The sequence below is a fragment of the Panthera leo genome, chromosome B3 (assembly GCF_018350215.1).
Source record: "Panthera leo isolate Ple1 chromosome B3, P.leo_Ple1_pat1.1, whole genome shotgun sequence".
NCBI lineage: Eukaryota > Metazoa > Chordata > Mammalia > Carnivora > Felidae > Panthera > Panthera leo.
In genome coordinates, this window is record NC_056684.1 from 53,169,086 (window position 1) to 53,193,058 (window position 23,973).

At 39.1% G+C, this 23,973-nt stretch overlaps 1 protein-coding gene and 1 pseudogene across 2 annotated transcripts in view; both read left to right on the plus strand.

Annotated features, from left to right (window-relative positions):
• Positions 1-1,165: 1,165 nt before the first annotated feature.
• The window catches only part of SPPL2A (signal peptide peptidase like 2A), a 51,610-nt gene continuing 28,802 nt past the window's right edge, over positions 1,166-23,973 (plus strand). For both annotated transcript variants that reach the window (XM_042942042.1, XM_042942043.1), the window contains exons 1-5: positions 1,166-1,388; positions 20,343-20,462; positions 20,778-20,960; positions 21,695-21,784; positions 22,269-22,402. In XM_042942042.1, coding sequence (XP_042797976.1) covers positions 1,323-1,388; positions 20,343-20,462; positions 20,778-20,960; positions 21,695-21,784; positions 22,269-22,402 — 593 coding nt within the window. In that variant the 5' untranslated portion in view covers positions 1,166-1,322. The remainder of the gene's footprint in view (positions 1,389-20,342; positions 20,463-20,777; positions 20,961-21,694; positions 21,785-22,268; positions 22,403-23,973) is intronic.
• Positions 12,758-12,855, plus strand: LOC122223313 (annotated as a pseudogene).

The following is a 23,973-nucleotide window of genomic DNA, read 5'->3' on the forward strand; positions in this document are numbered from 1 at the left end:
GCCTGGCTAAAATTAACTCACCCTTCTAGACTCAGCTTAGGTTGGAACTTTTCCTGGCATCCCTTTTATGTGTTCCTTTGATACTCCCAAGGCATCTTGTGCAGACAAAAGAGTCACTATTCACCCTGAACTATGTTTGCTCACACATCTGTGTCCCTTGCTAAACTCAGCAGTGGAATGGCAGGGACAGCATCCTATTCAGTGCTCAGTATTAACTATTCATCCAACAAATATTTGAGGACCTACTTTATACCTGATATTATAGGTACAAGGGATATGGCAGTTAACAAAGCAAAGACACTCCTTGTTAGTAAGTGGGAGGTGACATCATAAATGGACACATAAATAAGAATATGAGTGAAAAGTGCTTTGCAGACAATTAAAGTAAGCCATGTGGTATAAAAGTGACCGGATGGCTACATTAGATGGGGTATGTCAGGAAGTTTCCTCTGGGGAAGTGACATTTAAACTGATAACTGAACGCCAGCAAACCGGTATTGAGAAGAGTACGAAAGATGAAAGAAAAAGTGGCCCATGTGGATGTAAAGCAAGCGTGGGAAAGTAGTGAAGATGGAGTCAGAGAAGACAGGAACCATATTATGTACACTTTGTAGGACAGAATAGAGTTTCGATGTTGTTCCAAGCGTGATGGGGAGTGACATGATCTGATTTACATCTAGGACTGCTATGTTTACACTGCCCAGCGTGTAAACAGACCAGTTTGGAGGAGAGAAAGGTCGGTGGCCTGGATACGGAGGTCGCAGCGGTTTTGGAGACAGTGGACGGACTGGGGATGTAAGTGTGAGTGACAGGGACCTGCAGGTAAGCAGATGCCTTAAGGCTCAGCGCACGTAGATTTTTGGCCCTGGCAGCCGCGTCGGTACTGGGGTATAGAGCAGGCGCACGGCGACTCCTACGAGGAAGAGGGTATCGAAAAAGTTGCTTCGGTGTCCCCCTCCACACCCCCCCGCCCCTTCCCCGGACTCTGGAGAGAGTTCAGGTCAGGCAGCTGGAAAGAGACACGCCCAAACCCACAGTAGGCTGCCTGCCATCACCGGGACGGCAGAGCGCGGAGACCGCCCGACTGGCGGCGCGCGCGGACCCGAACTCCACGTGCCCCGCGCGGGGGTTTCCGCGTCCTCTGGGCGGGGCCGGAAGAGGAAGTCGGCGCTGCAATAGCGGCCCCAGCAGCAGCGGCGGCCCCTGCCCAGCCAGCCCCGCCGCCCGCGCCCGTCCGTGCCGGCCCCAGAGGCAGCGCCGTGGCGGGACCCGGAGACTGTACCAGCCGAGAAGCGCCGCGCCGCCGGGCGCCCAGCAGTCCGATGGGGCCGCAGCGGCCGCTGCCCCTGGCCGCGACCGCCCTGCTCTGGGGCTTCCTGCTCCCGCTGGTAAGGGGGACGGCCGGGCGCTCGGGCCTCCCCGGGGCGGGGCCGGGTCTCCCTGCCCCCTTCTCCTCCCCACCCCCGGGCCGCTACCCGGCGTCTCCAGTGCGTGCGCCCTAGCGGCCTGCCCCCCTTCCTATTTCTCTCTTTCCTTCCAGCCGCCCCTTCTTCAGCCTCGTTTCTCCTGCCTTCCTACCCCACCCCCATTCCCGTCCTTCGAAATCTTCGAAATACCCACCCCAAGAAAGCTCTCTGTGGAACCCCTCCTGCTACTTTGACCTTCGGGGTTGTCTGTAGTTTTTCTCTGTTCCGGGCATTTTAAATTGACCTCTTGAGTTTTATCGTGTAGCCCGTCTTACAGCATCTTGCTCTTTTTTACCCTCTGGAAGAAGAAAAACATTATACCCCGGGGTGTTCAGCGGTTCAAAGACTGCACTTTAGTTTAATTGCTCGAATACAGATGATTTTTTTTTTTTTTTTTTTTTTTTTTTTTTTGGTCTTCCTCCTCTTGTAGTTCCTGCTACGCCTCATTTGATTCCTGGGTGGGTGGACGGGGTGTTTGGTGTTTGGTGTTTCAGTTTTTATATTTCTTGGAAATTTGACTTAGGGATTTTCAGGTTGGAAACTTCTGGGAGCTTTATCGACACAGAATTGGTATAGTGTGTGCCTGTCTAGTTCTTTCCATTAGAATATGTAACTTCTCTGATACAGTGTATTTTGCATCCTCTGCTGTTTAAAGAATTACTATTAGTGAATATATTTAATACAAAAGTATCTTTAACATTTATTAAAAAACCAAAATCAGAACGTAAAATAGTTAAGTGCCTTTGGTGTATTCATAACTTTGCTAGGCAACATGAGGAACATGGAAGATAATGTATCTAAAAATTGTCTTTGTGAGGTGGAGGGGAAGTGTGATATAAAAAGAACAATAAAGTGGCGGTGTTAGTCTGAAGCTTTGAGGTGTAGTTTGCCATGTATGGTATGTCTAAAAGATAACAATTCAGGTAGTATGTAAATACACATAAAACTATAACCTAGATATACAACTTGTCTGCGTGTTTTTGCACTCTTGCAAATTTTCATTTGAGCCACTTCAGCTAATTTTAGGAATATACCTTATATATCACATTCCCACTAATCTTTTGTCAACACTATAATTAATTTAATAATATATCAATTGCTTATAACTCACATTGAAGTTCTTATCAAAAGCCCCTGAGCCCTCTCACTAAAAGATGACAGCAGAATTTTTGTGTAATTTCAAGGGCTTAACAAATCTAAAGGTCGTCCCTATTCTAAATTGTAGCTAGCCTACAATTTTTTCAGGGCTGTTGTGGGACGCGGCAACTGTCTTTTCCTCCACAGATATTTAATGTGCATCTATTATATGCCAGGCTCTGTGCCAGTGACTGCGAATATACTGACAAAATCTTTTTTTTTTTTCATTTTAGAATGTTTATGTAAGATAATTAGAGCTTAAAGAATTTTTACAAGGCTATATTAGGAAACTTAAAAAAAATGTAAGTAATGTTGCAGTGAAAATTTATCATAAACCAGGACTTGGTATATTTCTTTTCTTCCAGGATTTTGTATCTATGTGGGGAGGACAAGGGAAAGAATTATAGGAGGAAGAAGCAGAGGATAAAGATATGCTAGATATTCAGGCAATAATTTGTAGGAATAAAAATAATTTGGACTTCCATAATCTAATCATCATAATCTCCTCTCCCTGCTCACCCCCAAACAGCAAAATGAGCAAAAAGGCATCCTTTGTTGTATTATTTTGTACATCTATTTTTATTTCCTGTTTCTAGTTTTTTTTTAAATGTTTTTATTTATTTTTGAGACAGAGAGAGGCAGAGCATGAGCAGGGGAGGGGCAGAGAGAGGGGGAGACACAGAATCCGAAGCAGGCTCTAGGCTCTGATCTGTCAGCACAGAGCCCGATGCGGGGCTTGAACTCAGGGAGTGTGAGATCATGACCTGAGCTGAAGTCAGACACTCAACCCACTGAGCCACCCAGGCGCCCCTCCTGTTTCTATTTATTTATTTTTATTGTATTTTTACAGCAGGATCAGTCCTTGAAACATGGAGAGAAGCACTCATAACCGCAGAAACAAAACTGATCCTTCACCAAAGATAGTTTTTTTTTTTTAATGTAATTAATTTATTTATTATTTTACATCCAAGTTAGTTAGCATATAGTGCAATAATCTCAGGAGTAGATTTCAGTGATTCGTCCCCTATGTATAACACCCAGTGCTCATCCCAACAAGTGTCTTCCTTAATGTCCCTTACCCTTTGGGTCCCTACCCCTACCCCTCCAACAACCCTCAGTTTGTTCTTTGTATTTAAGAGTCTATTATGTTTGTCCCCCTCCTTGTTTTTATATTATTTTTGCTTCCCTTCCTTTATGTTCATCTGTTTTGTATCTTAAATTCCTCATATGTGTGAAGTCATATGATATTTGTCTTTCTCTGACTAATTTCACCTAGCATGATACCCTCTAGTTTCATCCACATAGTTGCAAGCGGCAAGATTTCATTCTTTTTGATTGCTGAGTAATACTCCAGTGTGTGTGTGTGTCTATGTATGTATGTATATCTGTCAATGGACATTTGGGCTCTTTCCATGCTTTGGCTATTGTCAATAGCATTGCTATAAAAATTGGGATGCATGTGCCCCCTGTGTGGCCGAGGTCAAAAAGGTTTTTGCCTGCTTTCTCCTCTAGGACTTTGATGGCTTCCTGGCTTACCTCTAGGTCTTTCATCCATTTTGAGTTTATTTTTGTGTATGGTGTAAGAAAATGGTCCAGGTTCATTTTTCTGCATGTTGCTGTCCAATTTTCCCAACACCATTTGCTGAAGAGACTGTCTTTATTCCATTGGATATTCGTTCTGCTTTGTCAAAGATTAGTTGGCCATACATTTGTGGGTCCGTTTCTGGGTTCTCTAGTCTGTTCCTTTGATCTGTGTGTCTGTTTTTGTGCCAGTACCATGCTGTCTTGATGATTACAGCTTTGTAATCATCTTGAAGTAGGGACTGTGATGCCTCCAGCTTTGGTTTTCTTTTTTGGATGGCTTCGGCTATTCGGGATGTTTTGCTGGTACCATACAAATTTTAGGATCATTTGTTCTAGCTCTGTAAAGAATGCTGGTGTTACTTTGATAGAGATTGCTTTGAATATATAGATTGCTTTGGGTAGTATCGACATTTTAACAATATTTGTTCTTCCAATCCAGGAGCATGGAATATTTTTCCATTTTTTTGTGTGTCTTCTTCAATTTCATTCATAAGCTTTCTGTAGTTTTCAGTGTTGAGATTTTTCATCTCTTTGGTTAGGTTTATTCCTAGGTATTTTATGGTTTTTGGTGCTGTTGTAAATGGGATTGATTCTCCTGATTTCTCTTTCTGTTGCTTCATTATTGGGGGATAGGAATGCAACCGATTTCTGTGCATTGATTTTATAGCCTGCGACTTTCTGAATTCATGGATCAGTTCTAGCAGTTTTTTGGTGAAATCTTTCGGGTTTTCCAAATAGAGTATTATGTCATCTGTGAAGAGTGAAAGTTTTGACTTCCTCCTTGTCGATTTGGATGCCTTTTATTCCTTTGTGTTGTCTGACTGCTGAGGCTAGGACTTTAGATACTATGTTGAGTAACAGTGGTGAGAGTGGACATCCCTGTCTTGTTCCTGACCTTAGGGGGAAAGCTCTCAGTTTTTCCTCATTGAGGATGATGTTAGCGGTGGGTCTTTCATATTTGGCTTTTATGATCTCGAGGTATGATCCTTCTTCCCCTACTTTCTTGAGTGTTTTTATCAAGAAAGGATGCTCTATTTTGTCAAATGCTTTCTCTGCATCTGTTGAGAGGATCATGTGGTTCTTGTCCTTTTATTGGTGTGATATATCACATTGATTGTTTTCTGGATGTTAAACCAGCCCTGCATCCTTGGTATAAATCCCACTTGGTCGTGGTGAATAATTCTTTTAATATATTGTTGGATCCGGTTGGCTAGTATCTCCTTGAGGATTTTTGCATCCATTGGTGAGATCTTTTTGATATGTAAAGCCTTTTTCAGTGGATTTGTTTTCTTCTTGACCCTTTCTTCCTTTAATTTCCTGAAACAATCTCTTTCCTTTTCTGAGGAACTCAAATCTGGTATACTTTTCCACAGCAGGAGCACTCTCTCTCCTTTCTGCTTACTTACTGGATACCTAGTTCCTTTCCTCCAACACTGTCTGAAGTCTTACAGATTTTTTTTCTTCTTACCATTTTCTCCCTGAAGCCCTAGTTTATTACTCTTCCTTAATCTTACAGCTCTAGGTGGCCTCTCTGAGTTCATTTGAATTAGTGATGCCAGTTTAATTATTTCATTTCTCTTTTCTGGGCTCTTGCAGCTGGCACTGCTACCAACTTTCCCTTTAGTTATGTAAGAACAGGGCCACTATCCTCATCCACAAGCAGCACAAAATAGCAGCACATAATCTCCAGAATCCACTGCCGCATCCTTGTAGAAAACACAGAGGATTTAGTATTGGAAAGGCCTTTCGCCATCATGTAGCCTACCCTCCTCATCTTGTCCTCTTTACATCTTTGTGACCTCACTGTGTATGTGAAACTCAGGCTTCAGTACATCTGATGTTTTGGTGATTTCTAAACCCTTAAACCTGTTAAGTCTAGAAATGAAGAGTGTGTGGTAGATAGTTAGTTCTCTCTTGGCCTTGCCATGATTCTGTTTCGCAGTCATGCTTCCCCAGCCCAAGCCCCATCCCTAGCCACAACTATTAGGCCTTTTTTTCACAGTGTTTGGACTCAGTCACAGAGTTATGTTTCAAAGAAAATCAGAAAAGTTTAGCCTGGATCTGTTTTCTAAAATTGCTTCAGAGTTCTCTGAAGAATCCTGAATCCTTTCCATGTTTTTACAAAAGTTCTGTTCATTTTTTCATTACTTCAAAGAATTTGAAGTATTACATAGCTACATCTTGAACCTATTACAGTGAAGTGATAATCAGGATCCCCAGCAGAGAAATCTCTTGCTGAAATCTGCATTCCTTTGGTATACTACACCAAGTCAAAGAATCTTCTTTAATTCTTTCTTTTCTGCCCTCTTCTCTCATGCTCCTGAGGAAAGGAAGTATGTTCTGCTACCCAAGTTATCAGAGACATGCTGAGCTGTTATGTTGTAGACTGAATTGTATCCCTTCTCCACCACTCCCAAAACATATGTTGAAGCCGTGACCCCCCAGTGTGATAGTATTTGGAAATGGGCCTCTGGGAGATAAGTAGGTTTAGATGAAGTCAGAGGGTAGATCCCTTGTGAAGGATTGGTGCCTTGTAAGTAAAAGACAACCGAGAGCTTGTTCTCTCTCTCCCCTAATACTCACCCCCCAACACACACACACACCATGTGATGACACAGCAAAAAAGTGTCTGTCTACAAGCCAAAAAGAAAGCTCTTACCAGAAAGCACCTTTACCTTGGACTTCTAGTATCTAGAACTGTGAGAAAAATAAATTTCTGTTCAAGGTACCAACTCTGGTATTTTGTTATAGCAGCCCAAGCTAAGACAGATTTGGGTACCAGGAGTGGGGTACTTCACTAATACCTAAACCTGTGTCAGCAGCTTTGTAACAGGGTAGAGGCTAGAAGAGGTTTGAGATGCTTGCCAGAAATAGGACAATTTGGTAGAGTCTCAAAAATGAGGAATGTGGTGTTAGAAACTGGAGGAAATGCAATCCTTGTTATAAAATGGCAAAGAACTTTGAACTGTGTTGTGGTGTTTTGTAGAAGGAAGAATTGTGAGCAGTGCAGTTAGATATTTAGCTGAGGAGATTTCTAATCAAAGTGTTAATGGAGCAGTGTGATTCTTCCTGACTGCTTATAGTAAAATGCAAATGGAGAGAGAAGAATTAAAGAAGGAATTGTTAAGGAAAAAATAACTAGAATTTGAAGATTTGGAAAATTTCTCAGCCCATCCATATTGCAAAAAATGAAGCTTGTTTTGCAAAGAAGACTGTGTGGCTAGAAAACCATCTGATAAAGAGTTTCAGGATTTGTGAGCAAACATACTGCCAGTTTGAACTAAATACAGACTTTGGACAAAATGAAGAAAGGCTGTTGGACTTCTTGGATTTGACAAAATGGGATGATGGAGCTCTGTGGTTGTGAACGTGGATTGTTCTTCAAGAAGGAGAAATGACCCCAAAGGCAATTCAGATACCATCAGGCCACTGCCTCAGTCTCAACAGCCCTTATGGCTTCTTTTGGAAGCCTTGAGGACCAGACTCCACAGGGCCATGGAGGTGATGCTGCCACCCCAGTCGGCCTGTAAGGTGGGACATTGAGCCAGAAAGGATTATTCGTGAGCCTTAAAACCTAATGGAATTTGTCTTGCTAGGTTTTGGACTTGCTTGAGTCTTGTCACTACTTTCTTCCTTCTGATTTCTCCCTTTTGGAATGCTAATGTCTACATTATGTTTTAGAAGCATATAACTTGGGGCGCCTGGGTGGCTCAGTCAGTTGAGCGACTGACTTCGGCTCAGGTCATGATCTCACGGTTTGTGAGTTCGAGCCCCACGTCAGGCTCTGTGCTGACAGCTCAGAGTCTGGAGCCTGCTTCAGATTCTGTGTGTGCCTCTCTCTCTTTGCCCCTCCCCCACTCATGCTCTCTCTCTGTCTCGGAAATAAGTAAACATTAAAAAAAGAAAAAAAAAAGAAGCATATAACTTGTCTGGTTCCATAGCTGGAGAGGAATGTTGCCTTAGAATGAACTGTATCTTAATTTTCACCCATATTTGACTTAAATGATATTAGATGAAACTTCGGACTATAGAGTTGATGCTGGACTGAGTTAAGACTTTGGGGGCTGTTGGGATGAAATGAGTATTTTTTTGCCTGTAAGAAGGAAATGAATTTGGGGGCCCTGAGGCAAAATGCTGTGGACTGGATTTTGTGCCCCAGATTCTTATGTTGAAGCCCTGACCCCCCAGTGTGATGGTATTTGGAGATGGGGCCTTTGGGGGATAATTAAGTTTAGATGTGGTATCAGTGTGGGGCCCTTATGATGGGATTGTTGCCTTGCTCTCTTTCCCAGCCATGTAAAGACACAGTGAGAAGGCAGCCATCTACAAGCTAGGAAATGAGCCCTTACCAGAAATCAGCTATGCTGGCACCTTGATCTTGAACTTCTAGGTTCCAGACCGTGAGAAAATAAATTTCTGTTATTTAAGCCACCCAGTCTGTGGTATTTTGTTATGGTAGCCCGATATTAGCCCGATATTAGACATTTTCTTTTAGATTCTTCACAACTTTTTTTTTTTTTTTTTTTTTTGCCTTCTTTCCTCTGAGCTATCTCTGAGGATTCTGCATCCCACTCTTTACTTTCTAAGTCACTGATGGCTGTGAAAATGTAACATCTACACATGCATCTCCTCTCAAAATAATCCTGAGAAGGTTCAAGAAGGTATGACTTGTCCTAGTTCATACAGAAAGGCCTGAAAAAGACAAGTAGAACCCAGGATTTCTAGACATTCCTTGATATTTTTCCACTAAGTTGGTCATTAATGTTTTCTTGTAAATCAAAAATACATCAGAAGACTAATCAGATAAATTTGTAAATTTATTCATAAGAAAGGGCTTAAAGATAGAAGTCATATTTATTATATATTTGATCGCCTTTTTGATTAAAAATCACCTGAGATTGGGTCTGTTTACAAAACTCTAGACCATAAAGTCTCCAGGTACAGACCCTTATCCCCAGATACTAAAGTTTTGTTAAAAATTTTTGTTTTTAGGTCAGAATTTGCCAAATGTTACTATGCACTATGGCCTTAGATCAACTTTTTATGCACTTATATTACCTGCCTGGCCTTGTAGTTACTTGAATTTGTGAATTCTAGTGTAAATCATAAATTCTGTAACAGTTGAGTTATATCACTAGGTACTAAGATTACTTAGGGAAAACCAAGCAGAAGGATAGATCTAGGTAACAAGTAAAATATAATCCCCATGAAGGAGAAACTCTACTGGACTCATTCTCTGCTGTCTCCCCTAGCATCTCATAGACTGCAAAGTATCAAATAAATGAATGTCTCCCATACCTAATACCTCTTCCCCTAAACATTACATATCCCCAGATTCTCTGAGTGCAAGGAATGATGCTGGCTCTACTTTTACCATGGCCCATAGACTCCTCTGAGTTCCTGTGAATACCTATTTAATGTCCTAGCACCCACTGGGCCACTAAATAAGTAGTTAAGATTACGCCTAATCTTTATGGTTATGGGTCTAGTCACTTCCAGTGTATCATTTCCTTAAACTTTGAATCCTGGAAGTAGGAATGGAAACAATGTAGGTTGTTGATTATATAACTTAACAGGGAGAAAACAGGCATAGAAAATATATAATAGTGAATGATTAGAAAGTTATTTAGGCCTAACTTCGGAGTGTGTCATTCAAGACACACAACCTCAACTCTATCTTTCCTGTAGAGACCCCTTTCAGCTCTTTTATTGTATTGCTATTAACTATGTAACTGTGTAAAGAGAAAGATGTTTATAAAGAAAGGGATACCCGCTACATTGCAGTGATTTAAGGGTGATAGGTGACTGTTGCTCCTATTGCATTTACCGTTCAGTGATTACATTGCAACTTTATATCTTCTGGTTTAGGAATGTAGCTTTTTTTTTTTTAATTACTCATTTTCATTATAGATAAATTCTATTTATTAACAAAATTTGCTCCCAAGCCCCAGTTCTTGTATTTGGTGTCTAAAAATACAGAAATAATTTAATTTGTAGATTTTATGTAGGAAGATTGCCAGGGGGTTAATTGGAGAGAGAATTACAGTTACATTCACACACTGACCCTTGAAACTGAAGGGTTGCATATATCTAATGGATAACAATACAAATAACATGAGCCTGGTTTAATTGACAGATGTAGAAAGGGATGGGGAAGCTGGGACCCAGTGATGCATATACTGAAGAGTTTTGAAGGAACTCTTGGGTGAGATGGGGGAACTACTGGCCAAAATATGAACATTGGCTATAACAGCAGACTGCAGGTACAGTGTGACTCACCTCTTGAGAAAATTCCTAGGAGGATCTCAGTAATGTCTGGAAGACTTGTGAGTTTCACTGCTATTCATGATGAAGTATATACCCATGTACTCTGTGGACCAGTATCAGAGCATCACCTGGAAGCCTGTTCAAAATGCATGATTACAAGCTCCACCTAAAAGCTGTTGGATCAGAATCTGCATTTTAATAAGAACATTCAAGTTTAAGGGGTGCCTGGGTGGCTCAGTCAGTTAAGAGTCCAACTTCTATTCAGGTCATGATCTCACAGCTCTAGATTTTGAGCCCTGTGTTGGGCTCTGTGCTGACAGCTCAGAGCCTGGAGCCGACTTGAGATGGATTCTGTGTCCCCGTCTTTCTCTGCCTCTGCCCTTCTCATGCTCTCTGTCTCTCTCTCTCTCAAAAATAAATAAACATTAAAAAATTTTTTTTAAAAAGTCAGTTGGTTGAGCGGCTGACTTCAGCTCAGGTCATGATCTCACAGTTTGTGAGTTTGAGCCCCGTGATGGGCTCTGTGCTGACAGCTCAGAGCCTGGAGCCTGCTTCAGATTCTGTGTCTCCCTTTCTCTCTGCCCCTTCCCCACTCATGCTGTTTCTCTCTCAAAAATAAGTAAACATTAAAAAAAAAGTTTTCAAAAAAAGAATATTAAAGTTCAAGAAGCACTGATCTATAATAAAGGGAAAGAAATTGCTGCACAGAATACTGAGCATAATCTCCAGGAAAAAAGAACCATGCTTGACAAGTATGTTGAGGCTTTTTAAGGGAATTAAATATACACATGGGAAAAGATTAACATTGTATTATTCAGAGCTATACTTGATCAGGTGACAATGGGCCAAGGTACAGAGCTCTGGCAGACCCAAAGAATGACATGTATATAGGGTAGGTGGTAGTATGTTAGATAAATTTTTAGCTAGAATTGTTCTTTTCCAAAGGCATATGTGAAGACTTAAGTTTCGAAAATAGATGCAATGCTAGAAGATATCTTTTGAAGAAGAAAGAAAGGTGGAAGACATAAAACCTGGGAACCAGGGTCGAAGAAGAATCCTTGAACTGCGCTATTAGCTTGGACAGGAGTAGAGCAGGCCTGTTCTCAGTAGGTTAATACTGGGCTGGTGAGTCAGCATCAGGAGGCTGTTGGAACAGAGGCTAGGAATTCAAATGCCCATGGTTGGAACTACCTAGAGACTAGAATGTAAAGCATGGATGTACTCCCAAGAGACAGGGACATGAAGGTCAGTGCAAGACTGACTTGCTGTAAGTATACTGATGAAATAAAAGCTCCTATACATATCCCTTTGTTTAAGGTCTGATTGGTCTCAGAAAATGGGGATCTAATACATGTGCAAGGATGTGAGTATAGTATATACATCATTGTAGTTCTTTTTTAGACCTTTGGTAATCATTTTGACACTTGTCATAGCCAAAGCTATTTAAATAAGCAAAGGAATAGGTAACTGTAACATCAAGATACACTTAAACATCACTAGTTTTTGGTTTGAAAAGATGATAGTGAATATGCTTGAAGTCAGGTGTTCTGGATAAAGTAATAGGAACTGTTCGTGAGCAACAGAGAATCCCATGAAGTTTTATTGGAGACAAATTTGAGTCCAAAAAGGGACCACCAGTTCATACCATGGGCTCGTAAACTTACTTACCTTGTGGTAAGGATCAAGTAAGATGTGAATATAGAGCAACAGTGGTATAAAATAGATGATTTGATTGCCCTGAAGAAAGCTTGAGTCCACAACCAGTACTTGTAGGAACTGATGTGAAGAGGGAACATACAGGGCGAACAGTAAGAAGTTGTCGTAGGAAAAGGAATTCCATGAAGCCCAGAGCCCCAGAACTGGGGTTATTTGGAAGACTATAAGGAAATGACGTAGAGTTTCAGATATTTAGAATGTGGGAGGAACTAATGGGGAATTAGAGGAGCTTGAGTGGTGGTAGAAGACCCATACCAGTATCACGGAAGAGGGAGTTAACAGCTAATGCGGGCATCCCGGTGACCAGTGTTAAAGCTGGAGAGTGATAGTTGGGCGCCAAGAGGTGCTTGGGGATGTAACTGCATGAGGGAACCTGAAGTGGTAGCAGAGTTGAAGACTGCTGGTGTGGGTGTTGGAGAGCCCAGTTCTAATCTTGGCCCCCGAGACCACTTCACTTTGGTCGTTGGGGACCTGTTTGAGCCACGAAATGAAGACACTAGAATATTTTGTCTAAATCCCTTCAAGCTCTTGATACTCAGCTTTTTACTAAGAGAATGTTTTCATTACTGATTGAAAATGCAAATACAGCGCTCGCTTCAGCAGCACATACACTAAAGTTGGGACGATGCAGAGATTAGCACAGCCCCTGCACAAGGATGACATGCAAATTCGTCCACACTTTTTTGCACTATGTGCTAACTAACTTAAATGTAAATTTTAAAAACAAATTTAAAAAAAAAACTGTAAGAGGGAGGTAGAAGAAGAGAGTCAGGGAGATGTGACTATAGAAGAACAATCAGAGAGAACAAAATTGCTGGCTTTGAAGACAGAGAAAAGGAGCCATGATCCAACTGACTTGGGCAGTCTTTAGAAGCTGGAAAAAGCAAGGAAAGGAATTTGTCCCTAGGAGCTCCAGGAAGGAATGCAGCTCTGTCAATACTCAGATTTTAGCCCAATGAGATCTGTGTGCAACTTGTAACCTTCAGAATTGTAAGATAATTTCTGTTCTTAAAAATAAAAAAATGCAAGCATAATTTTTAAAGGTTGAATGAATAAAGTCATAGAAGGCCAGACCACAGTTGATGACAAAGGAAAATTCAGTGTTTAGCACCATGTCTCTAACTTGGAAGATGTGAAGGAAGGTATTCTGCCCTTACACCGTAGGGTCTTTGTCAAGCGATCTAACACCAGTAGCATGTGGGTGGACCACAAGTCTCACCTAATTTGGTGTTTGTAATGCTTAAGGGGATACTGAGTTTCAAGCCTTTTTCTTTATGCTTCCCTACTAATTGACTGACAGTAATGTGGTTTCCACTACTCTGTTCTCTTAGAGCCTTGCTAAGCAAGGTGTGGTCCATATACCAGCAGCATCAGCATCACCTGGAAGCTTGTTAAAAATGCAGAACTCACACTCCACCCAGACCTACTGAATCAAAATCTGCCATTTAATATGATTGCTAAGTGATATGTATGTATAATAAATCTTAAGCACTGCTCCTGTATCTATGGTTCTCAAACTTTTACAAGTAAAAGAATCTCCAGAAGGGCTTGTAAAAATAAACTGCCTGGGGGTTTCAGATTCAGTAGATCTGGAATAGGGCCCAAGAATTTACATCTTTAACACCATAGGAACACTAAAGCTTTTATTAGAGACTGACTAATCACATTATGTTTTTGCTTATCTGTTTCAGGTTTGTTTTCAATCTTCCTGGTAAGACTGTAATTTCTTGTGTAGTGTTTCTCTGGAGAAGGGCAGCTTTATTGAGCTATAATTCACATACTGTGCAGTTCACCTATTTGAAGTGTACAATGCAGTGGCTTTTAGTGTATTCACAGATATGTGCAGTCATTAATACTGTCCATTTTAAAACATTTACATCACCTCAGAAAGAAACCAAATAGGTGGAACACACAGGATGTTTAGGGCAGTGAAACTATTCCATATTGCATAGGATACTGTAATGGTGGATACATAGCATACATTTGTCAAAATGTAGAATGTACAACACCAAGAGTAAATCCTAAATGTAAATGATGTGTCATTGTATGTTTATTTATTGTAACAAATGTACCCCTCTGGTGCAGATGTTGATAATGGGAGGCTGTACATGTGTGTGGCATGGGTATGTGGGTACTCTGTACTCCTGCGCAGTTTTGCTGTGACCCTAAAGCTGATCTAAAAAATCTTTTTGAAAAAGAAAGGAACCCCATTTCCTTTAGCTATCACCTCTTATCCCCACTTCCCACTAATAGTTGGGAATAGTTATTACTATTAGTTACCATTTACTAATGCTAATAGTTACCATTTACTAAGAGCTTAATGTGCAAATAATTGCATCATCCAACTTAATCTTCATGACAACTCTATGTTAAAGTTGAGAATGTTGAAGCTTATAAATGACAGGGTGCCTGGGTGGCTCAGTGGTTGGGTGACTGACCCTTGATTTTGTTTCAGGTCATGATTTCATGGTTGGTGGGATCAGGCCCTGCATGGGGCTCTGTGCTGACAGTGCAGAGCCTGCTTGAGATTCTCTGCCCCTCCCCCGCTTTCACTCTCTCACATACCCAATAAATAAACAAACAAACAAAATTCCAAAATGCCATGTATGTAGAAAAATATTTCTGTAACTGATGATGAAATTACTGCCTGTGTTTTCTTCTAGTTTTATTGTTTCAGGTCTCACATTTAGGTCTTTAATCATTCTGAGTTTATGTTTGTGTATGATACAAGAAAGTGGTCTGGGGGTGCCTGGCTGGCGCAGTCGGAAGAGCATGTGACTCATGATCTCAGGGTCATGAGTTCAACTCCCACGTAGGGTATAGAGATTACTTAAATAAACAGGTATTTGTTAAAGAAAGGAAGAAAGATGGCCAGTTTCGTTCTTTTGCATGTAGTTGCCCATTTGTTGTTGTCCATGTAATCCCAGCACCATTTGTTGAAGAGACTATCTTTTCCCCATTGTATGTTCTTGCCTCCTTTATCATAGATTAATTGACCATATACACGTGGGCTTATTTCTGTGCTCTCTATAATACATCTGTAGGATATGAATCAGGGTTCTATGTATTAAAATTTTTTATAGATACTACCAATTGTCTATTTAAAGGCTGCACCACTTCAGCTTTGTGCATAATTAGAACCCAAATCTTTATCTAAATACCATTCTTCTCCACAAGGAGCTTAGTAGTATGACTGGTTTGGGACCTGTGGCAGGTAAAGAATAAAGTCAGCCTAGGACATCTTGTGCCAAAAAATAAGGAAGTCCTCAAAGACTAATGGGGTCTTGTCAAAGGATACAAAGAGCCAGCTGCAAGAGGCCCTGATGACCAAATTTGGGACAATTTGAACATCAAACAAATGCTTCTATTACATTAAATTTTTAAAAATCAGTGAACCTCTAGTGATACCAAGCAAAAGGTAGTAGAAGGAGAGAGTAAAGCTCTTTTTTAAAGAATACTAGCTAATAAATGCAGAAGGAATTACAGTATTAAAAAACAATGATCATTTCTCAACCCCCAATGTAATATGTAAAATTTAATTCAAGCATGGATTATCATGGAGGCTAAAACTAGGTGAGAGGTTGTTGAACTGTTTACATGGTGCTACAGATTACTTTCTAACCAGTCACAAAGAGAAAGAAATACATAACTTTATACTAGAGAAATCCTGCAGTTACTACATTAATCAAATAATCAAACTCAACATCACTAATCCAGGACATCCTAGGACATCATGTGCTGTTTTGTTGGATTCATTAAAAAGTACCCAATTCAGGGCCCCTTGGTGGCTCAGTCACTTAAACATTCAACTTCAGCTCAGGTCATGATCTCACAGCTTGTGAGTTCAAGCCCTGTGTCAGGCTCTGTGCTGACAGCTCGGGGCCTGGAGCCTGCTTTGAGTACTATGTCTCCCTCTCTTCTGCCCCTCCCCTGCTCACACTGTGTCTCTTTCTCTCTCTCAAAAATGAATAAACATTAAAATTTTTTTTTAAAAAAGAAGTACCCAATTCACTTACGAATTCTTTTAAAAAAATGTTTAATCTAAACTTAATCATCCCTCACGATTATCTGCAGGGTTACTCTCTATAGTTAGAATTGATTATTCTGCTGTATAACTTATGTAAGTTATGTTAGTGACTTCTCTAAGTCTCAGAGTCCTCACTAGTAAAACAGTAATAGTAGATCAGATATGTGTGCAAAAACCTAAATATACTGTTTAGTTTGTATAGTTTGTAACCTACAAATAGTTTAGTGTATAGTAAGAATTTAGGATATTGGTTCACCTCTGCTGTCGAATAAATCCATTCATGACCAACATGGAAACAGCTGAATGAAAACAACATTTCTTTTTTCCACAAATAATTTCCTTGTCTTCATTATTCCGTGTAATGTGATAGTGTGTTTTATAAATTCCCTACACTTGCTTAGATCCATAAGCTAATGAAGTCCCAAATATGCCAGAAGTCCTTCTAATCCCAAATGTTCAGAGGAGATTTTAGGTAGGAGAGCATGGATTAGAGTATTTTTGTACTGTATAAATTTAGATTGACCTGTGACGAAATTACCAATTATATACAAAAATGGTCAAATAGCAATTTTATGTAGTTCAGCCTAATGCATGCCTTAGTGGTAGAGCCTTGGTACATTATCTTTATTTGCCAAGCAGACTTTTTTCTTGTACGTTTTAGAGAAAGATTTGTTCAGGGGTGGCTGGTGCCTCAGTTGGTTAAGCGTCCAGCTGTTGGTTTCAGCTCAGGTCATGGCTCAAGGTTTGTGGGATTGAGTCCTGCGTTGGGCTCTGCTGACAGCGCAGAGCCTGCTTGGGATTCTGTCTCTCCCTCTCTTCTGCCTCTCGCCTGCTCGTGCGTGTGCGTGCACGCTCTCTCTCAAAAATTACAATAAAAATAAACATTATTTTTAAAAATTTTAAGAAGATTTAGAGAAAGATTTGTTCAGAGAAGGACAGAGGAAGGATTTGGATCAGTTCAGGTTCGAAGGGAATTGTGATGTGATGTGGTATTCTAATTATCTCAGGGTGTTTCTTCATTTCATACTCTCCACTCCCACCCCATCTGCATTAGTTATTCTTTTCAGTTACTTCTTGGCTCTTCTCTGCCTTTTTTCCCAGGTAGTGGGAAATGAGGCAAAGGACAGAACATTTTTTCATTTCTTCTTTTTTCCTCTCTTTGAACTCTGGATTGGTCTTTTTGAATAGGCAGTTGCAGAATCTTGAAGACTTGAGAGTTGTAGTTTCTCAGAATTTCTTTCACAGGTAGCACTTAGAAATAATAATGTACTTTTTTTTTTTTTTTTTTTTTTTTTTACTGGTAGAATATGGAAGTTAGGACAGGTTGAGGTATTTCTTTTTTATGTTTCAAGTTTTTATTTAAATTCTAGGTAGGTAACATACAGTGTAATATTAGTTTCAGGAGAATTTAGTGATTCATCACTTACATGTAATATCCAGTGCTCATCATAACAAGTGCCCTCCTTAATCCCCATCATCTATTTAGCCCATCCCCCACCCGTCTGCCTCTAGCAGCCCTCAGTTTGTTCTCTATAGTTAACAGTTTCTCTTATGGTTTGCCTCCCTCTTTTTTTTTTCTTTCCCCATGTTCATCTGTTTTGTTTCTTAAATTCAACATAACAGTGAAATCATACAGTATTTTTCTTTCTCTGATGTATTTTGCTTAGCATTATACTCTCTAGGTCCATCATTTGTTGTTGCAAATGGCAAGATTCAATTCTTTTTTATGGCTGAGTAATATTCCATGGTGTGTATGTATGTATGTACATACATGCATATATATACGTATGTGTATATGTATATGCATACATACATATACATATATAATACATATATGGATATACACATATATGTACATACATATATATGTATATATGCCACATTTTCTTTATCCATTTATCAGTCAGTGGACATTTGGGATCTTTCCATAATTTGGCTATTGTTGAGAGTGCTGCTGTAAACATCAAGGTACATGTGCCCGTTTAAATCAGTGTCTTTGTATCCTTTGGATAAATACCTAGTAGTGCAGTTGCTGAGTCGCATAGTAGTTCTGTTTTTCACTTTTTGTGGAACCTCCATACTGTTTTCCAGAGTGGCCACACCAGTTTGCATTCCCGCCAGCAGTGCAAAAGTGTTTTCCTTTCTCTGCATCCTCGCTAATACCTGTTGTTCCCTGAGTTGTTAAATTTTAGCCATTCTGACAAGTGTGAAGTAGTATCTTATTGTAGTTTTGATTTATATATTCCCAATGATGAGTGATGTTGAACATCTTTTCATTTGTCTCTTGGCTATCTGTATGTCTTCTTTGGAAAAATGTCTATTCATGTCTTCCGTCCATTTCTTCATAGGATTATTCGGTTTTTGTATGTTGCATTTGGTAAGTTCTTTATAGATTTTGGATACTAACCCTTTATCAGATGTGTCATTTGCAAAGATCTTCTCTCATTCCAGCGGTTTCCTTTTAGTTTTGTTGATTGTTCGCTATGCAGAAGTTTTGTCTTGATGAGGTCCCAATAGTTCATATTTGCTTTTGTTTCCCTTCCCTCCAGAGACATGTCTAGTAAGAAGTTGCTGTGGCTGAGATCAAAGAGGTTGCTGCCTGTGTTCTCATCTAGGATTTTGACAGTTCTCTGCCTCACATTTAGGTCTTTCATCCATTTTGAATTTAGTTTCGTGTATGGTGTAAGAAAAGTGGTCGAGTTTCATTCTTCTGCATGTCTCTGTCCAGTTTTCCCAACACCATTTGTTGAAGAGACTTTCACTGGATATTCTTTCCTGCTTTATCAAAGATGAATTAACCATATAGTTGTGGGTTCATTTCTAGGTTTTCTATTCTGTTCCATTGATCTATGTGTCTGTTTTTGTGCCAATACCATACTGTCTTGATGACTACAGCTTTGTAATATAGCTTGAAGTCTGCAATTGTGATGCCTCCAGCTTTGCTTTTCTTTTTCAGGATTGCTTTGGCTATTCAGGGTCTTTTGTGGTTCCATACAAATTTTAAGATTGTTTGTTGTAGGTCTGTGAAAAATACTGGTGGTTATTTTGATAGGGACTGCACTGAATATGTACATTGCTTTGGGCAGTATAGACATTTTAACAGTATTTGTTCTTCCTGTCCATGAGCATGGAATGTTTTTCCATTTCTTTGTGTTATCTTCAGTTTCTTTCATAAGTGTTTATAGTTTTTGGAGTACAGATCTTTTACCTCTTTGGTTAGATTATTTCCTAGGTTTTTGGTATAATTGTAAATGAGATCACTTTCTTGATTTCTCTCTCTGCTGTTTCATTATTGGTGTATAGAAATGCAACAGATTTCTGTACATTGATTTTGTATCCTGAGACTTTACAGAATTTGTGTATCAGTTCTAGCAATATTTTGGTCTAGCCTTTCGGGTTTCCTACATAGAGTATCATGTCATCTACTAATAGCAAAAGTTTGACTTCTTTCTTGCCGATCTGGATGCCTTTTATTTCTTTTTGTTGTCTGATTGCTGAGGCTAAGACTTCCAGTACTGTGTTAAATAACAATGGTGAGAGTGGACATCCAAGGCAGGTTGAGGAATATTAAATGCCCTACATAAACACTGAAGTTGGGGTGCTTGGGTGGCTCAGTCAGTTAAGTGTCCTACTCTTGACTTTGGCTCAGGTTGTGATCTCACGGTTTGTGGGTTCAAGCCCCGCATTGGGCTCTGTTAACAACACGGAGCCTGCTTGGGATTCTGTCTCCTTCTCTCTCTGCCCCTCCCACCATCTCCCTCTCTCTCCCTCTCTCTCAAAATAAAAAAAAAGGAAACTTTAAAAAAGCAATGAAGTAATAACTCATAAGAGATTGAGAAAGAAAGTTTTAGGGTGTGAAGGGAGTTTGAAGTTATCACACAACAAGAATCCTCTGTGGGATATAGCTCTTATAGCAAGGTCATAATTGTGTCCCCGTAAGAAAGTGACTTATTTTCCTTAAAAGAATGTGTTCTGGGCAAATGTGTATAACTTAAGTGTTTCCTCAAATAAGAAATAAATTCATTGGAAGATCTTCCCTCTTAAGGAAGTACTGTCAAACCTTATGTATAAATAGCATTATTAAAGTGTTTTGTTGTTGGCAAACCAGATTATTACCGGTGTAAAAATTATTGTTCGTGTCCTAGACAGCTGCTCAGGAAGCAATCCTGCATGCGTCTGGAGATGGCAAACCTGTACCGTCTAAGGACTACTGCATGCTCTATAACCCTCGTTGGACAGATCTTCCAAGTACCCTAGAAAATGCAGTAAGTAAATCACAGTTAATATTTATTTGTAAACATAGAATTATTGAAAGGCAAGAATGAGTATTATATTTTAGTGTGTGAACTAGCTGTAATATATGATGATTAATTATTTTTTTTTGCTTTGGCTTACATGTTTTTCTGTCTGTGGGAAAAACAAGTTAGGGAATTTTAAAATACTTAACTCAAAGCCTGGTTGTCATAAAATATTTCTAATTTAAAAGAACCTGGTATTAAACCAATATTGATACTTTGTCACTGAATGCATTTATTATGAAATATGATCTTTATCATGTTAAAGACATTTCATCTTTTCAGACTTCCATCAGTTTGATGAATCTGACTACCACACCATTGTGCAATCTTTCTGATATTCCACCTGAAGGAATAAAGAGCAAAGCAGTTGTGGTACAGTGGGGAACCTGCCATTTTCTTGAAAAAGCCAGAATTGCAAAAACAGGAGGTGCTGAAGCATTATTGGTTGCCAATAACAGTGTCCTAGTAAGTTGTAAAACTTAAGTAACTCTTGAGCTCATGGTATCAAATTTCACAGGAATTGAACTGTCTTTTTGGTATGTAATTTATGGGCCAAGTTTTGAATAATCCCATTATAGGGTTATTTTAAAATAAATATTCTGGCAATGATAGGCATTGAACTGGAAAACTTTGTAATTTCTTTTTTTTTTTTTAATTTTTTTAATGTTTACTTATTTTTTGAGAGAGAGAGAGAGTACGAGCAAGGGAGCTGCAGAGAGAGAAGGAGATAGAATCTGAAAGCAGGCTTCAGGCTCTGAGCTGTCAGCACAGAGTCTGACGTGGGGCTTGAACCCACAAGCCGTGATATCATGACCTGAGACGAAGTCAGACGCTTAACCAACTGAGCCACCCCGCGCCCCTGTAATTTCTTTTCTATTCCTAAATTGAACAAGACTTTGTCCTAACATATTCGTTAGGTACAAACATGTCTGTGTATGTGTGTACACACACACACACACACACACACACACACACACACACGTAGGTATATGATATACCTACATATAAGTCAGTTTAAGTTTATGCTAAAAGGATTCCAGTTTGAGAACTCTTACTATTATATCAAGAAAGAACATATGAAACTTTGTTTTATAACTAAAAAAAAGATATAATGTTTATATTTAATGGAATAATGTGTATTTTATTCTGTAAATATACTAGTAGCTCATAAGTTTTCATAATATGTTTTTTTCTTTCAGTTTCCTCCCTCAGGGAACAAATCTGAATTTCATGATGTGAAAATAGTGATTGCATTTATAAACTACAAAGATTTTAAAGATATGAAGCAGGTACATTAGTAATTATGTATTATACAAAGTTTATACATAGTACAATTCTTTACTTTTAACTATTGATAATAAATTTAAATTATATATGCTCCATTTGCTAACAAGAAGCTATAAAGGCCAATCAGGTCTTTATTTGGGAAATGTTTATCTCCCAGTGAGCACAAGGTGCTTCAGAGCCCTGACTTTAGAAAAGATAGTGATTTGTTTTGACTTTTTTAATAATCTCTGTTATATCCTTTATCGTAGTTTTAAATCCCTGACAAGATGTGATTGTGTGGAACACTGAACTTTCAAGATTTAATAAACCGAAGTATAGCCTCATAGTTATGACAAGAGAATACATTATGTTGTCAAAAATGGGTCTAGTGTTGTGGATTTTGTAACGTATAGTATCATTTTCAGAGTGAAATGAGAGTATTGCTGCCATAGGCTGTAGTAGAAAGAAAACTAATTCTGATGTTTTAACTGTTATTTTGCCTTTCAGACTCTTGGAGATAACATTACTGTGAAAATGTATTCTCCATCGTGGCCCAACTTTGACTATACTATGGTAGTTATTTTTGTAATTGCTGTGTTCACTGTGGCATTAGGAGGCTATTGGAGTGGTCTAATTGAATTGTAAGTTTAACTAAACTTCAGTGTTTTTGTGATAGATGATTAAAAAAATTATTGTTTGATAATCATTTCAATCATGTTAACAACATTTAAAATTTACCTGACCTCAGAATATAGTGCTAATGAGATAAGATTGCAGGTTTGTCCTCCTGTAGGACATTTAACTTTTCACTGAGAAGAAGGGAGTCATAGCTTCCTCTAACCCTTCTGCTGGTAGGATAACATCGAAATTACATCAAAGGCTTTTTAAAATTAAAATGTTTAATTATCTCTCACAGAAAAGATGAAGATACTTAGTGTCCTAATGTGCCTATTTATTTAGATTGAAAGAAAATAAGCAAGAGAAGGTAGGGCTGGGGTTTCAGCTCTTCCTGAGTTCAGTCATTACAGTGTGACTTCATCATTCTGTTTAATGCTTTAGGAATTCTAAGGATATGAAGCATGTTCACATTTTACTTAAATATAGAAATTCTAAATGTACATAAAATTTAGATTTTCCTGTTTAGTAACAACCTGAAACCAATCTTCTTATAGTTGTGTTTCTTTGGCTCTGGGTTAAAGCAGGCAACATTGTTTAAAAGGATCAGTTCATATTTACAACTCTGAATTTAAAAATGTGCTTCGATCATATTATTTTATGCGTAAAGGACAGTATACTCATCTTGTGAATTGGTCTGTAGGTTCCATTAAAAAGGACTTATTTGCAACTAAGTGAAGTTTATTTGTAATTTCTTTTTTTTTTTTAACGTTTATTTATTTTGAGAGAGAGAGTGAACGTGTGTGCACGCACATGTGCTCACATACGCTCACATGAGCAGGGGAGGGGCCAAGAGAGGGAGAAAGAGAGCATCCCAAGCAGGCTCTGCACTGTCAGTGCAGAGCCCAACACAGGGCTCAATCCAACAAACCGCGAGATCATGACCTGAGCCAAAATCAAGAGTCAGACGCTCAATCAACTGAGCCACCCAGGCGCCCCTTACCCTTTGTCTTATTACTCTGATGTATCACACTGATTGATTTCTGAATATTAAACTGCCCTTGCATCCTGAACAAAAATCCCAGTCTATTGTGGTTAATGAATTTTTTTTAATTTATTGTTGGATTTGGTTTGCTAATATTTTGTTGAGAATTTTTGCATCTGTGTTCATCAGACATATTGACTTACAGTTCTCTTTTTTTGTGGGGGTGGCTTTGTCTGGTTTTGGTACTCCTGGCCTCATAGAATGAGTTTTGAAGCTTTCCTTCCTCTTATTTTTTGGAATAGTTTGAGAAGAATAGATACTCACTTCTCTTTAAATGTTTGGTAGAATTCAGCTGTGAAGCTGTCTGGTCCTGGACTTTTGTTTGTTGGGAGTTTTTTGATTACTGATTCAATTTCATTGCTGGTCCTCAGTCTGTTCAAAGTTTCTATTGCTGATTCAGTTATGGGAGATTGTATGTTTTTAGGAATTTATCCGTTTCTTCTCAGTTGTCCAATTTGTTGCCATTTAATTTTTTATAATATTCTCTTGTAATTCTTTGTATTTCTGTGGTGTTGGTTGTTATTTCTCCTCTTTCATTTGTGATTTTGTTTG